The 12,221-nt window shown below is 46.3% G+C and overlaps 1 protein-coding gene across 1 annotated transcript; it reads left to right on the top strand.

The window, feature by feature from the left end:
• The first annotated feature begins 3,412 nt into the window (after positions 1 to 3,412).
• Positions 3,413 to 5,875, top strand: CRX (cone-rod homeobox). The gene is made up of 3 exons (XM_060131695.1): positions 3,413 to 3,518; positions 4,253 to 4,404; positions 5,228 to 5,875. The coding sequence occupies exons 1-3, from the start codon at positions 3,419 to 3,421 to the stop codon at positions 5,873 to 5,875; spliced, it is 900 nt and encodes a 299-aa protein (XP_059987678.1). The 5' UTR covers positions 3,413 to 3,418.
• Positions 5,876 to 12,221: the final 6,346 nt, after the last annotated feature.

The following is a 12,221-nucleotide window of genomic DNA, read 5'->3' as shown; positions in this document are numbered from 1 at the left end:
TGATAAATAGAACTCTGCCTACCAAGGGAGGGTTGAGAAGGACAGGGCAGTGAGAGAAGGAAGGGGTGGGAGCTCAAATAAATGTCATCCATTTTTTAAGCATTTATTTATTTTTCAGATATTTATTGGGGGGCACTGGGGACACCGCAGGGAGTGAAACATTCCTAGTCTCTGTTCTCAGGTAGCTGACAGCATTGGGGGAGACGGGTAAACTCATAAATATGGCATATTTAACAGGTGTGATTCCTGAAGAACAGGAGAAAAAAGTGTGTGTGTGTGTGTGTGTGTGTGTGTGTGTGTGTGTGTGTGTGTGTGTGTGTGTGTGTGTGTCTGTAATCCCGTCTAGGGTATGGGCTGGCTTTCCTGGGAAGTTATGTTTGAGTTGTGACCTGGAGGAGGAGAAGGGGTTAGTTAGCTGGTCAGAGGGGTCTTTGGACTGGCGGTAGAGGAGGCATTCCTGGCCTGGGACAGCTTATTGGAAGTTTCCGGAGAGGCCGAGACCATCTTAACTAGGGCGATAGGGAGTCCTGGAAAGGTTCTTTCTCTCCCTTTTATTTATTTATTTTTTTTTAAAGGAGAACTTTTAATATTTATTTACTTATTATTTATTTCTTTTGGCTGTGCCGGGTCCTAACTGTGGCATGCGGGATCTTTTAGTTGCGGCATGCGGACTTCTTAGTTGCGGCATGCATATGCCAGCTAGTTCCCCGACCAGGGATGGAACCCGGGCCCCTTGCATTGGGAGCACGGAGTCTACCTGCTGGACCACCAGGGAAGTCTCTCTCTCTCTTTTAAATAGATGGTATTCTTGGTTTTGTTGTTGAAAAGGTAACATACTCACTCATGGTTAAAAAGTAATCCAAACTGTAAAAACAAGGTATGGATATAACACAACTCCCCAGAGGCAGCCACTTTTACTACATATTATGTCCTTCCTGGGAATTTTCTATGCAGATACAGATATACATTTCTATAAATATATTTTATATGTATATATTGCTGCCTTGTTTTTAAAAATCACAAATGGTAGCATGCTATACACACTGTTTTTTTCCTTTGAAATATATATATATATTCAAAGGATATATTCCTTTGAATATAATATATATTGTATATATAATTTGGTAATATATGATATCTAATACACACACACACATACCTATTGCCAAAGTGTAATAAAAAATTAAAAGCCTGACTCTTAGGCACATGTAATAAGTGCAGGTCAAAGATTTATTTAAATCCTGAAGGAGGGAACTGGCTGTTTCAAAGGAGAATTCAAAGAACAGAGGTTAATACCATTATTCAGGAAAGGCATGCCAAAAAAAGTTGGTCACTTTAGCTATGAAGCTAGTTCAAGTCCTACAGGGCAACAAAACTAACCTCTGAGGTTATCTTTTCTACCAGAGACAAATGATTGACAACCTAACTTCTGGAAGTTACCATTTACCTTGTCAGTGTCTGGATCCTAATCGATAGTGGACGATCAATTGAACAAAGGTACAGTCCCCTAGAAAAGGAAATAATGCTTGGGTTGGTCTGCTAGATGAGGCTCCAGGACAACCAGGAAGTGACATGCTGTCATCCTTTTGTCTCATTGCCAAGTTTAAGATAATCTTTCTTAACTACATACTAGAGGTCTTTTCAAATCCATTCATAGAGGACAACCTTATACCTTTTAAATGACTTCACAGTATTCTCTTGCATGGATGTGACATAACCTTAACATAACGTACCTGGTTTACATAATTTACTTACTATGTCCCCTTTGGTGGTCATATAGGCTGCTTCCACATTTTGGCAATTATAAATACGCTGCATTAAAAGTCCTAGCTTGGGTGGGGAGGAATAAATTAGGAGTTTGGGATTAACAGATATACACTACTCTATATAAAAGAGATAAACAACAAGGACCTACTGTATAGCACAGGGAACTATATTCAGTATCTTGTAATAAACTATAATGGAAAAGAATATGAAAAATAATATATATATGTAGAACTGAATCACTTTGCTGTACACCAGAAACTAACACAACATCGTAAATGAACTATACTCCAATAAAAGAAAAATCCTAGTATAAAGTCTATGCAAACATCTGCTTGCAAATAATAATAACTGACCAAGTTTTGTAGCATTTACTACATGTCAGGTGTTATTTTAAGTATTTGATGCACATTAATTCATTTGACCCTCACATCAACCTAAAGATGTAAGTTCTATTTTCATTCCCATTTTCTTTTTTTATAAATTTATTTATTTTATTTTATTTTGTGGCTGTGTTGGGTCTTCGTCGTGGCATGTGGGCTTTTCATTGCGGTGGCTTCTCTTGTTGCAGAGCCTGGGCTCTAGGTGCGCAGGCTTCAGTAGTTGTGGCACGTGGGCTCAGTATTTGTGGCGCACGGGCTTAGTTGCTTAGCGGCATGTGGGATCTTCTTGGACCAGGGCTTGAACCTGTGTCCCCTGCAGTGCCAGGTGGATTCTTAGCCACTGTGCCACCAGGGAAGTCCCTCATTCCCATTTTCTGATGAGGTGACCAAGGCACATTGAAGGCAAGTTCCTGGCACCAAGGAAAGATGGCATTTTTCTTTGATAAATGTTTCCAATTCATTCCATCCACATTGCCACCGCCCTGACATGGAAAACCTGTTTCTCCATTCTGAGGCCAGCCTTGGAGTTACCAAGCCTCTTTGTTTTTTTTAAAATGATATTTTATTTATTTATTTTTGGCTGCTCTGGGTCTTCGTTACTGCGCACAGGCTTTCTCTAGTTACGGCGAGCGGGGGCTACTCTTCCTTGTGGTGCGCGGGCTTCTCATTGTGGTGGCTTCTCTTGTTGCAGAGCACAGGCTCTAGGCGCGCGGGTACCAAGCCTCTTTGATCTTTGCCAAGCTGATGGGTCAAAAATGGTTGCGGAGGATCATCGCTTACTGTCGTTTGACTGTGACTCTCCCTTGGGGTGACCATCTATCCCGATTATCTGGGACTCTTCCAGATTTGGCACTGAAATTCCACATCCCTAGAAACCCTTCCATCCCTGGCAGACAGGGACAACTGGTCACCCTACTTACCATGATTCTGCATGAGGCTGAACATCTTTTTTGTGGTTCTAGAAGAAAAAAGATCTCAGACAAGGGAGTGGCAGGAAGATTTTTTAAAGGATAGAGTAGGAATAAGAGCTTCCATTTACATGCCCATTACAGCTTTCGCTCTCTGCTTTACAGAGTCTCACTGAAGCTTTGATGACCTTAAGCAGAGGACTCTTTTATAGGTGGGGAAACTGAGGCACAGAGAGGGGGATAAGTTGCCTAAGAAGAGACTGAGGCAGGATGTGAACCACGCGGTGATGAACTGGGGAGTGTTTGAGTGCCCACCCTTCTCTTGCAGGCCCACTGACCTGGGCCCCAGCATCCTTGAGTATCATGATGGCGTATATGAACCCGGGGCCCCACTATTCCGTCAACGCCTTGGCCCTGAGCGGCCCCAGCGTGGATCTAATGCACCAAGCTGTGTCCTACCCGAGTGAGTATGGTCCTTCTCCCTGCCACCCCCAGCTGGCCCCCATCTCCTGGGGACCTCTGGGGTCCCTTGCCCTCAGGAGGAGGATGGGCACTTCCAGGGGTGACGTGAGGGCCGTACACCAGCCAAATGTGTTCACCTGTAAATGCCAAACACCCCTCCACATCTCTTAGGGATGCAGGTAACCATAGGGACCGTCATAGAAATAGAGGATAGTCGTTCCCTCTGGGGTGAAGGAGGGAAGCGATCTGGAAGGGGGACCCAGAGGAATCCCCACCTGTTAGCAGTGCTTTATTTCTCAAAGAAGGAAGCACTCTGTTTTTGGTGGCATTATTCTTTAGGTGTTTTTTAAAAACTTTATTAAGTTGACTGTTATGGACCTGCCATTTTATAGGCTGTGTATCCAAGATGTCATGTTTCAACTGCATGTCTTAGTGCAGAAGAAATTTTAGAAAGGGGATGAAAATCAAACTCATATACCTCCTTACATGGCTAAAGCCAGTTCTCCTCAGGGAGAAGCATGAGCCCCCCAATGACAGACAAAGGGGGACTCCGTTTCCCAGGGGGACAGAGTGAGGTCTAGAAGTTCAGGGAATCGGCACCCCCTTAGTTTGGGCAGTTGAACACCCAGAAGGAGCTTCTCGGCATCCCATGTACGCTCAGGACCTCACATCAGCAGATGAAGAGAATGGCGTCTCAGGTCACCTGAAGGTCCCATTTTCCTGTCCCTACACCAGGCGCCCCGAGAAAGCAGCGGCGGGAACGGACCACCTTCACACGAAGCCAGTTGGAGGAGCTGGAGGCCCTGTTTGCTAAGACTCAGTACCCGGACGTGTATGCCCGTGAGGAGGTGGCTCTGAAGATCAATCTGCCTGAGTCCAGGGTTCAGGTGGGATGCTCTGGTCTCTGGACTCCTCTGGTCCTTCCTGGGACCCAGAGTGAAGGGAAGAGGGAGAGGTCGCAAAGTCACAGCCAAAGTCATAAAGTGTCCTAGTAATCCCTCGCCTCTATTATTTCGCTGGCGTCTTCTCTTACACTCCCACCCCTTCTCACTCTACTCCAGCAACACTGGCCCCTGGTCCTTCCTCTAGCATGCCCACCAAGCACACTCCTGCCTCAGGACCTTTGCACTCTCTGTTCCCTCTACCTGGAAGGTATATTCCCCATCACCCTCTTCAAGTCTTTATCAACCAATCAAGTCACCTTGCTAGTCAATGAGACCTACACCCCCCTTTGGCGTTTGAAGCCGCAACCTTCCCCTGCCACCCCACCCTGCTGCCCGCCCTTATCCTGATCAACTGGTTCTTTCATAGCATTTATCACTTTCTAAATACTATGTGATTTGTTGACTTCCTGTTTATTTTTAACCTGTCTCTCTCAACTAGAATGTCAGCTTCACTTGTGTGTCCCCAGAGTGGTAGGAGATGGTTAATCCATGCTTATTAACCAGTTGGATGGCTGGACGGATGGGTAAATGTGTACATGTGCGTGTGTATGATTGTATGTGTGTACGATGTATGTCTGAATGTATATATGCTTGTTTGTATGATAGTATGTGTACATCTGTGCATAGGATTGGACAGATGAAAGTATGTATGTATGTATATTGTATGTATATACACACAACTGTATGTCATCATTCCTGGGCACCATGAAGGCTCCCCCGGGCCTCCTTCCCGCTCACCCACCCCGACCTCCCCTCTCACCCCCAGGTCTGGTTCAAGAACCGCAGGGCTAAGTGTCGACAGCAGCGGCAGCAGCAGAAACAGCAGCAGCAGCCCCCAGGGGCACCAGCCAAGGCTCGTCCTGCCAAGAGGAAGGCAGGCACCTCTCCAAGATCGTCCACGGATGTCTGTCCAGACCCGCTGGGCATCTCAGATTCCTACAGCCCCCCTCTACCCGGGCCCTCAGGCTCCCCCACCGCGGCAGTGGCCACGGTGTCCATCTGGAGTCCGGCCTCAGAGTCCCCGTTGCCCGAGGCACAGCGGGCTGGGCTAGTGGCCTCGGGCCCTTCTCTGACGTCGGCGCCCTACGCCATGACCTACGCCCCCGCCTCTGCTTTCTGCTCCTCCCCCTCGGCGTATGGGTCGCCGAGCTCCTATTTCAGCGGCCTGGATCCCTACCTTTCTCCCATGGTGCCCCAGTTGGGGGGCCCGGCTCTCAGCCCCCTTTCTGGCCCCTCCATGGGGCCCTCACTGACCCAGTCCCCCACCTCCCTGTCAGGCCAGAGCTATGGTACCTACAGCCCTGTGGACAGCTTAGAATTCAAGGACCCCACAGGCACCTGGAAATTCACCTACAACCCCATGGACCCCCTGGACTACAAGGATCAGAGTGCCTGGAAGTTTCAGATCTTGTAGAAGATTCTCCTTCTCCATCCCTTGTCCCAACTGCCTCCTTGCACCTTGTCCCAACCTGCCCTGGGGCGGCATCCCTGAGAAGGTGGCAGGAGCTGACCATCCAAAGGTCATGGCCTCTTTGGCTCCAGTGCAACTTAGCCCAACCCCATCCCCCCCTTTGCTCCTGGGGAGCCCCATAAGTCTTAGTCATTCTCTCAACCCCAATGCCGTCTCGCATGGAGTCCAACCGGCATTTCAAACCGTGAGCCCCAGACTCCAGAAACTGGTGCTGAGAATTCGCCCTGAGACAAAATTAAACCAAACGTGCAGCTGATTGGGGGTAATGTTTAGGTCAGAATCACGGTGTCCTTGAACAAACAGGGAGGGAGGCTCGATGCCTTCACTTTCCATTTGGGACACATCTTTAGCATATGAGTAGAGATCCTTCTAGAAACTCCAAAGACAGACTTTACAAAGCCCCAGGATGGAATCTTAGGCCAATTACACAGTTAAGTTCAGAAATTCATTTGACAATTTTACATATTTCACAAATGTCAGGTTTACATGATAGGCTTAGGGGGCTGTTTGATATTTTTTTTTTTTCTTTTTTTCTTCTTCTTCTTCTTAGTTTCTTCTTAAAGACATTTCATCATTCATTCATTTGGACATCGGAAATGGGCATACTTGGTGGAAGAATGGAAGGCAAGTTGCCTGTTTCACATCTGTTTTGTTTTCTTTTGTTTTTGCATTTTCTAAAGGTGAACTTCACCCACACATTGGAGGAATCGTCGTTGTTGTTGTGTGGGGTGCACCGCCTATGGTTGTGGGTATTTCAAAGAGAAGAAGAGGTGGACAGGCTTCCCACCTGCAAATATACAAGAGGCGAGGGTGAGAAATGGGTTTGGAGGCAGCCCCACATCCCAAACACACATTCCCTCTTTTAGATGTTCTGTTTTCTGTTTCGATTGTGGGATTGGACAATACATAGAGCTTGGCCTGGGAAGTTTTCCTGGGGCAGCACCATATTTCTTTCAATGCAGTCTGACCCATGGCCACAGAGACAAGCAGTGTGAGAATTTGAAGAAGGATTCAGGCATTTTGACACTCTTGGAAGTTTGGTACTTTGCAACCTCCCTCCTCAGTCTGAGTTCTCCTTTCATTTTTGGGTGGGGAAGGCAGGAGCCACGAGCCCTTCACTGGGGGGGCGTTTCACAAGGCAAGGGGTGAAAGAAAGTAAGGGGGTTGTGTGCTGGGAGATGCTTAACAACGGATTCCTGAAAGAAGAGGAAAGCCCTGATTTGTAGTGGTTGCCCATTTCCATGGTGTAAATACTCCCACCGTGGCTGATTTCAGGGCCTCAAGCTGAGGTCCCTGAACTCGGAGGTGGGAAGAGACACTTGTAATCTGTGCTCATGAGCCAGGACAAGCAGGCTCCAGGCCCCCAGTGCAGGAAGGAATGTCAGGAGGAAGGCACAGTGCAAAGAGAGGCTGAGAGACATCGGATGATTCTTCCGGGTCCAGGTCAGGAGAGGTCCACACAGCCTAGACCCTGGAGGGCACACTGCAATCATTAGAGCCCACAAAGGTGGTTTACTCAACATACTTCTCGATCATCTCTCATGGGTCTGAGTCGTGCTGGGACATTAGGCCCAGAGTCCACTGTGGGAAGCAATGAATAAACAGAGAAGGACGGCATATGCTGGGGTACGAGATGGGGGATCCAGGCACAATTTTCAGGGTAGAGACAGGTAGGAGAGGACATTGTGCTCTGGATCTGTGCAAAAATTGGGACGGGGATGCCACGTCCGTTAGTCATTTTGCAGAGACTCGCACTCTCTGAGCAGGAGGCTGGGGTCTCAGGTGTAAACAAGAGTCTCTCCCTGCCCCACAGAGTTCCCCATTCATAGAGGAGGGTGTGTCTTGTGCAAGCAATTCAAAGGCAGCTCAATAAGGAGGTCCAGGGAGGGCTTGGAGGATGGACACGATATTCTGGAGGAGGGTGGAAAGTAATAGTGGCTGGATGGGGGAGTCACAGTCACAGGTCAAGACTTCAAGAGACCCCTGTCCTGGTGTCTTCTGAGAGTTCTCTAGGAGTTGGACAGAGGGAGGAGTTGACTCTTTTGGGAGATTCCAGGTTCCTTTCCCTGGGCCAGCCTCCTGAATATTGGTTCTTCAGATGTCCATTGGGGCTTCCTAAAGCCAGGAAGATTGACAAGGGAATTGGGGACAGAGCAAGAGGCAAGAGGCCTCCCTCACTCTGTGTCAGGCCCACTGTCCTCCCCTTTCCCACTCACTGGAACTCCAGGTCTCCCTTCGCTGGCCACCTGTGGAGTGAAAATGATTAAAATGTTGAATCCCGCTTAAAGTCTGGGTGATTTTTTTTTTGTTTCCATGTAGGTGCAGACCTGAGGAAGTAAAAACAAGGATTGCTCTGTCCCCACCCTCTCTCCCCCACCTTCTTTCTCTGGGGGCATGGGTGTGTCCATGTGCTTTCTCTGTCTGGTCACCGTCTTTTCCATGATATCTCCCTAAAGCCAATTAGGCAGGGACATGGGCCCCAGACGGCCAGCTTCCACCTGCTGTTACCTCATTGGGCCCCTCCCTCGCTGCAAGGGAGTGATGACCATGCTTCTTGCCTCAGTGGTCCATGTGAGGTTTATTTATTTATTTATTTATAGCTGCGTTGGGTCTTGTTGCTGCATGCGCGCTTTCTCTAGTTGCGGCGAGCGTGGGCTACTCTTTGTTGCGGTGCACAGGCTTCTCATTGCTGTGGCTTCTCTTGTCGCAGAGCACAGGCTCTAGGCACATGGGCTTTAGTAGTTGCGGCATGCGGGCTCTGTAGTTGCGGCTCATGGGCTTAGTTGTTCCGTGGCATGTGGGATCTTCCCGGACCAGGGATCGAACCCATGTGCCCTGCATTGGCAGGCAGATTCTTAACCACTACGCTACCAGGGAAGTCCTGGTCCATGTGAGGTTTAAGCCCTCCTCATCAGCCTCTAGACCTCTGCAGCTTCATCTCACACCTCCTCCTTTCCCCTTCCATCCTTGCCACTTTCCATCTCTTCTCCCTGGTCACTTTCGATTTCCCACTATTTCTCTTCCATCTCTCTTCTTTTCTCTTTCCTTTTTTTCTTTTTCCCTCCTTACTATTGAGTCTCAGACTCCCAGGTCCCCGTTTCTTTTAGATGATTTTTGTCTTTTTCTTTCTTTCCCCTTATTCTCTTTTCCTTAGTCTTTGCCTTTCTGTTTCTCCAACTCCAAGTCATCAAGCTCTTCTTCTGTCCCTGTCAATCGTTGTTCTCTGGGTTAAAATGTGTGTGTGTGTGTGTGTGTGTGTGTGTGTGTGTGTGTGTGTGTGTGTGTGTATCAAACACTGAATTGGTGAGGTCAGACAAACTTGCTCTCTGAGCCTGGCTCAGCCACTTCTGGTCCCATGACCTTGGGCAATTTGTTTCTCCCAACCTCAGTTTCCCCATCTGTAACATGAGGCATTGAGAGGACCTACCTCAAGAGAATTTAATGACATCATTATGTTAAGTACTTGGTCCTGAAGCCTGGTCCATGCTAAGAGCCCAGTAAGCGCTTATTTATTTTTATGGTAAAATACACATCACATGTAACTGACCATTATTACATTTTAAAAACTCAGTGGTATTAAATACATGCACAGAAGAAACAAGGCATGCAAAGCTATATATCATGGGAATCCATTTATACGAAAAGTCCAGAAAAGGCAAATCTATAGAGATGGAAAGCAGATTAGAGTTTGCCAGGGGCTGAGGGAGGGGGGGAAACTGGGGAGTGACTGCTTAATGGGTGAAGGGGTTTCTCTTTGGGGTGATGAAAAAGTTCTGGAATTAGATAATGACCCAGCAATTCCACTCCTAAGTATATACCCCAAAGAATTGAAAACAGGTGCTCAAACAAAAACATGTGCACTCGTGTTCGTAGCAGCACTATTCACAATACCCCAAAGGATGGAAACAATGCAAATGCCTACCTTGAAGACATTATGCTAAATGTTTATCTTAACCTAAAATGTTTCCTGAAATTCTACTTGCGCCAGGCATAGCAACTTTATTCACAATGGCCTCAAACTGGAAACAATCCAAATGTCCATTAACAGGTGAATGGCTAAAAAAACTGGTGCAACCAGGCAATGGAATACTCCTCAGTGGAAGAAACCAGGCTCAAAGCAGAGTCCATACGATATGATTCCACTTACATGAAATTCTAGAAAAGATAAAACCATAGCAGCCAAAAGTGAATAGTGATTGGCAGGATCTGGGGAATCAGTGGATTAGATTCACCGCAAAGGGACAAAAGGGGCCCTTTTTGAGGTACTAGAAATATTCTATATCTTGACTATGGTGGTATTTCCACCCCTGTATGTGATTGCCCAAACTCATCAAGTTGTATGGTTAAAATAGGTGGAATTTATAGTATGTAAATTATAACTCAATACATTGGAAGGGAAAGAAAAGAAAAAATTTACTGAGCAGGTACTATTTGCCAGGACTGGAGAAAGCCAGTCCCAACTCTTTCAATTCTCAAAACAATCCACCAGAAAGATGCTATTATCATCAGATCGATGCTGTGATTATTCGATGCTGTGATTGCCTCTCACTGAGGCAAAGGGAGGTCAGGTGACCTGCCCAAGGTTCCACAACTAAGAGGAGGTAGAACTAGGATTATAGTCCTTGTGTTAGGATGCAGACCTTCAGGACGCTCCTGGCATTTCCCCCTTCCTCCCCATTTTTGATCCTGTCTGTCACTCTCGCTTCTTTCTTGCCTGTCTCTTTCTTCTTTGGTCTCAAGCTCAAGGGTATTTCTCTCTTCTTTTTTCCTCTCTTCATCTCTCTCCTCACCCCCATACGTCTCTGACCTCCCTCATGTTCCTCCTGATCTCTGAGCCCCTCCCTGGATGTTTCCTCTGTCCCTGAACAGGACTAATTTAGCAAATGCTCCAATCCTCTTATGATGGTCCAGCCTCAGCAGAATGGCAGGAGAATTAGCGGGGATTAGACACAGACGCATGACCCATGGGGGAAAGGTACTTTGTGGAGACAACTGAATTTTAACTAAGTGATGTCCTCCTCCACCCTTATCCCCTCCATGTGAAATCACGCCTGGGACACACAATGATAATAAAATCACAGCTAAACTCTTTATGGAGCTCTTTGCTATGTGCCAGCCAGTTCTCCCGTATCTCTCCCTTATTAAATTTCATTACAACCTCATGAAGTAGGGGCCACCCCCCACCTCCCGTATTTTCTGGATCAGGAGGGGTTAAGTCACTTTCCCAAGATGATCGGGATCCTGTTCCAGCCATCCTGGTGCTTTTCAAGTTAAAGATGAAGAAACAGAGACTGCGAGATGAGAATGGAATGGCCCTGGGACCACACAGGCTGCAAATGCACCCCCTGTTTGGTGACTTCAGAGATGATGCTTTCAGCCCCTCAAAATATGGAGAACGTGAAAAAGAGGGAAAGGAGTCAAGAGGGTGCAGAAACAGAGCAGAAAATACGTTCTGAGAAAGAGGAACAGAAAGCAGAGCAGAGGAGGAGACTCGTTAGGGAAAGAAATGACAAGACAGATGTCAGGAGGGGGAGTTCGTGCAAGGTATTATTTCTTCTTTAACTATGTGATAGAATTCAACAGTGAAGCATATGAGGCTGGAGGAGTTTTTTTTTTTTTTTAGGAAGGTTAATTATGTATTTCATTTATTTAACATACATGTAATTGTTCATATTTTAAAATTTCTTTCTGTGTCAGTTTCAAAAAGTTGTATTTCTCCAGGAGTTTGTACATTTCCTCTAAGTTGCCAAGTTTATTGGCATACACTTGTTCATAATATCCTAATTTCCATTTGATTTATCTATAGTATTAAGTGATATGTCGGATATCAGATAAGAAGAAAGGTTAAAATCAACCATCTTTAACATCATCTCAATAAGTTAGAAATGAGGGAATAAAGATGAGAGCAGAAATTAATAAAATTAAAAATGTACAACAGAAAAAACAACAAAGACATAAGTTTTGTTAGAGACTAATAAAATCAATAGCTCCTGAAGCGGCTGGGCCCGTGGGCCATGGCCGCTGGGCCTGCGCGTCCGGAGCCTGTGCTCTGCAACGGGAGAGGCCATGGCGGTGAGAGGCCCGCATACCACAAAAAAAAAAAAAAAAAATCAATAGCTCCTGAAAAGACGAAGAGAAAAAGAAAGAAATTACCAATATAAAGAAGGGAAGGGGACATTACTAAAGATCCTACACTAAAGACATTAATGATCATAAGAGGATATTGTGAACAATTTTATGGCAAGAAATTTGAAAATTTAGATGACAAGATCCTAGGAGAACACAGCTT

Source organism: Lagenorhynchus albirostris, chromosome 19 (assembly GCF_949774975.1).
Source record: "Lagenorhynchus albirostris chromosome 19, mLagAlb1.1, whole genome shotgun sequence".
In the NCBI taxonomy this organism is placed as follows: Eukaryota; Metazoa; Chordata; class Mammalia; order Artiodactyla; family Delphinidae; genus Lagenorhynchus; species Lagenorhynchus albirostris.
This window is presented reverse-complemented; position numbering and strand designations above follow the sequence as displayed.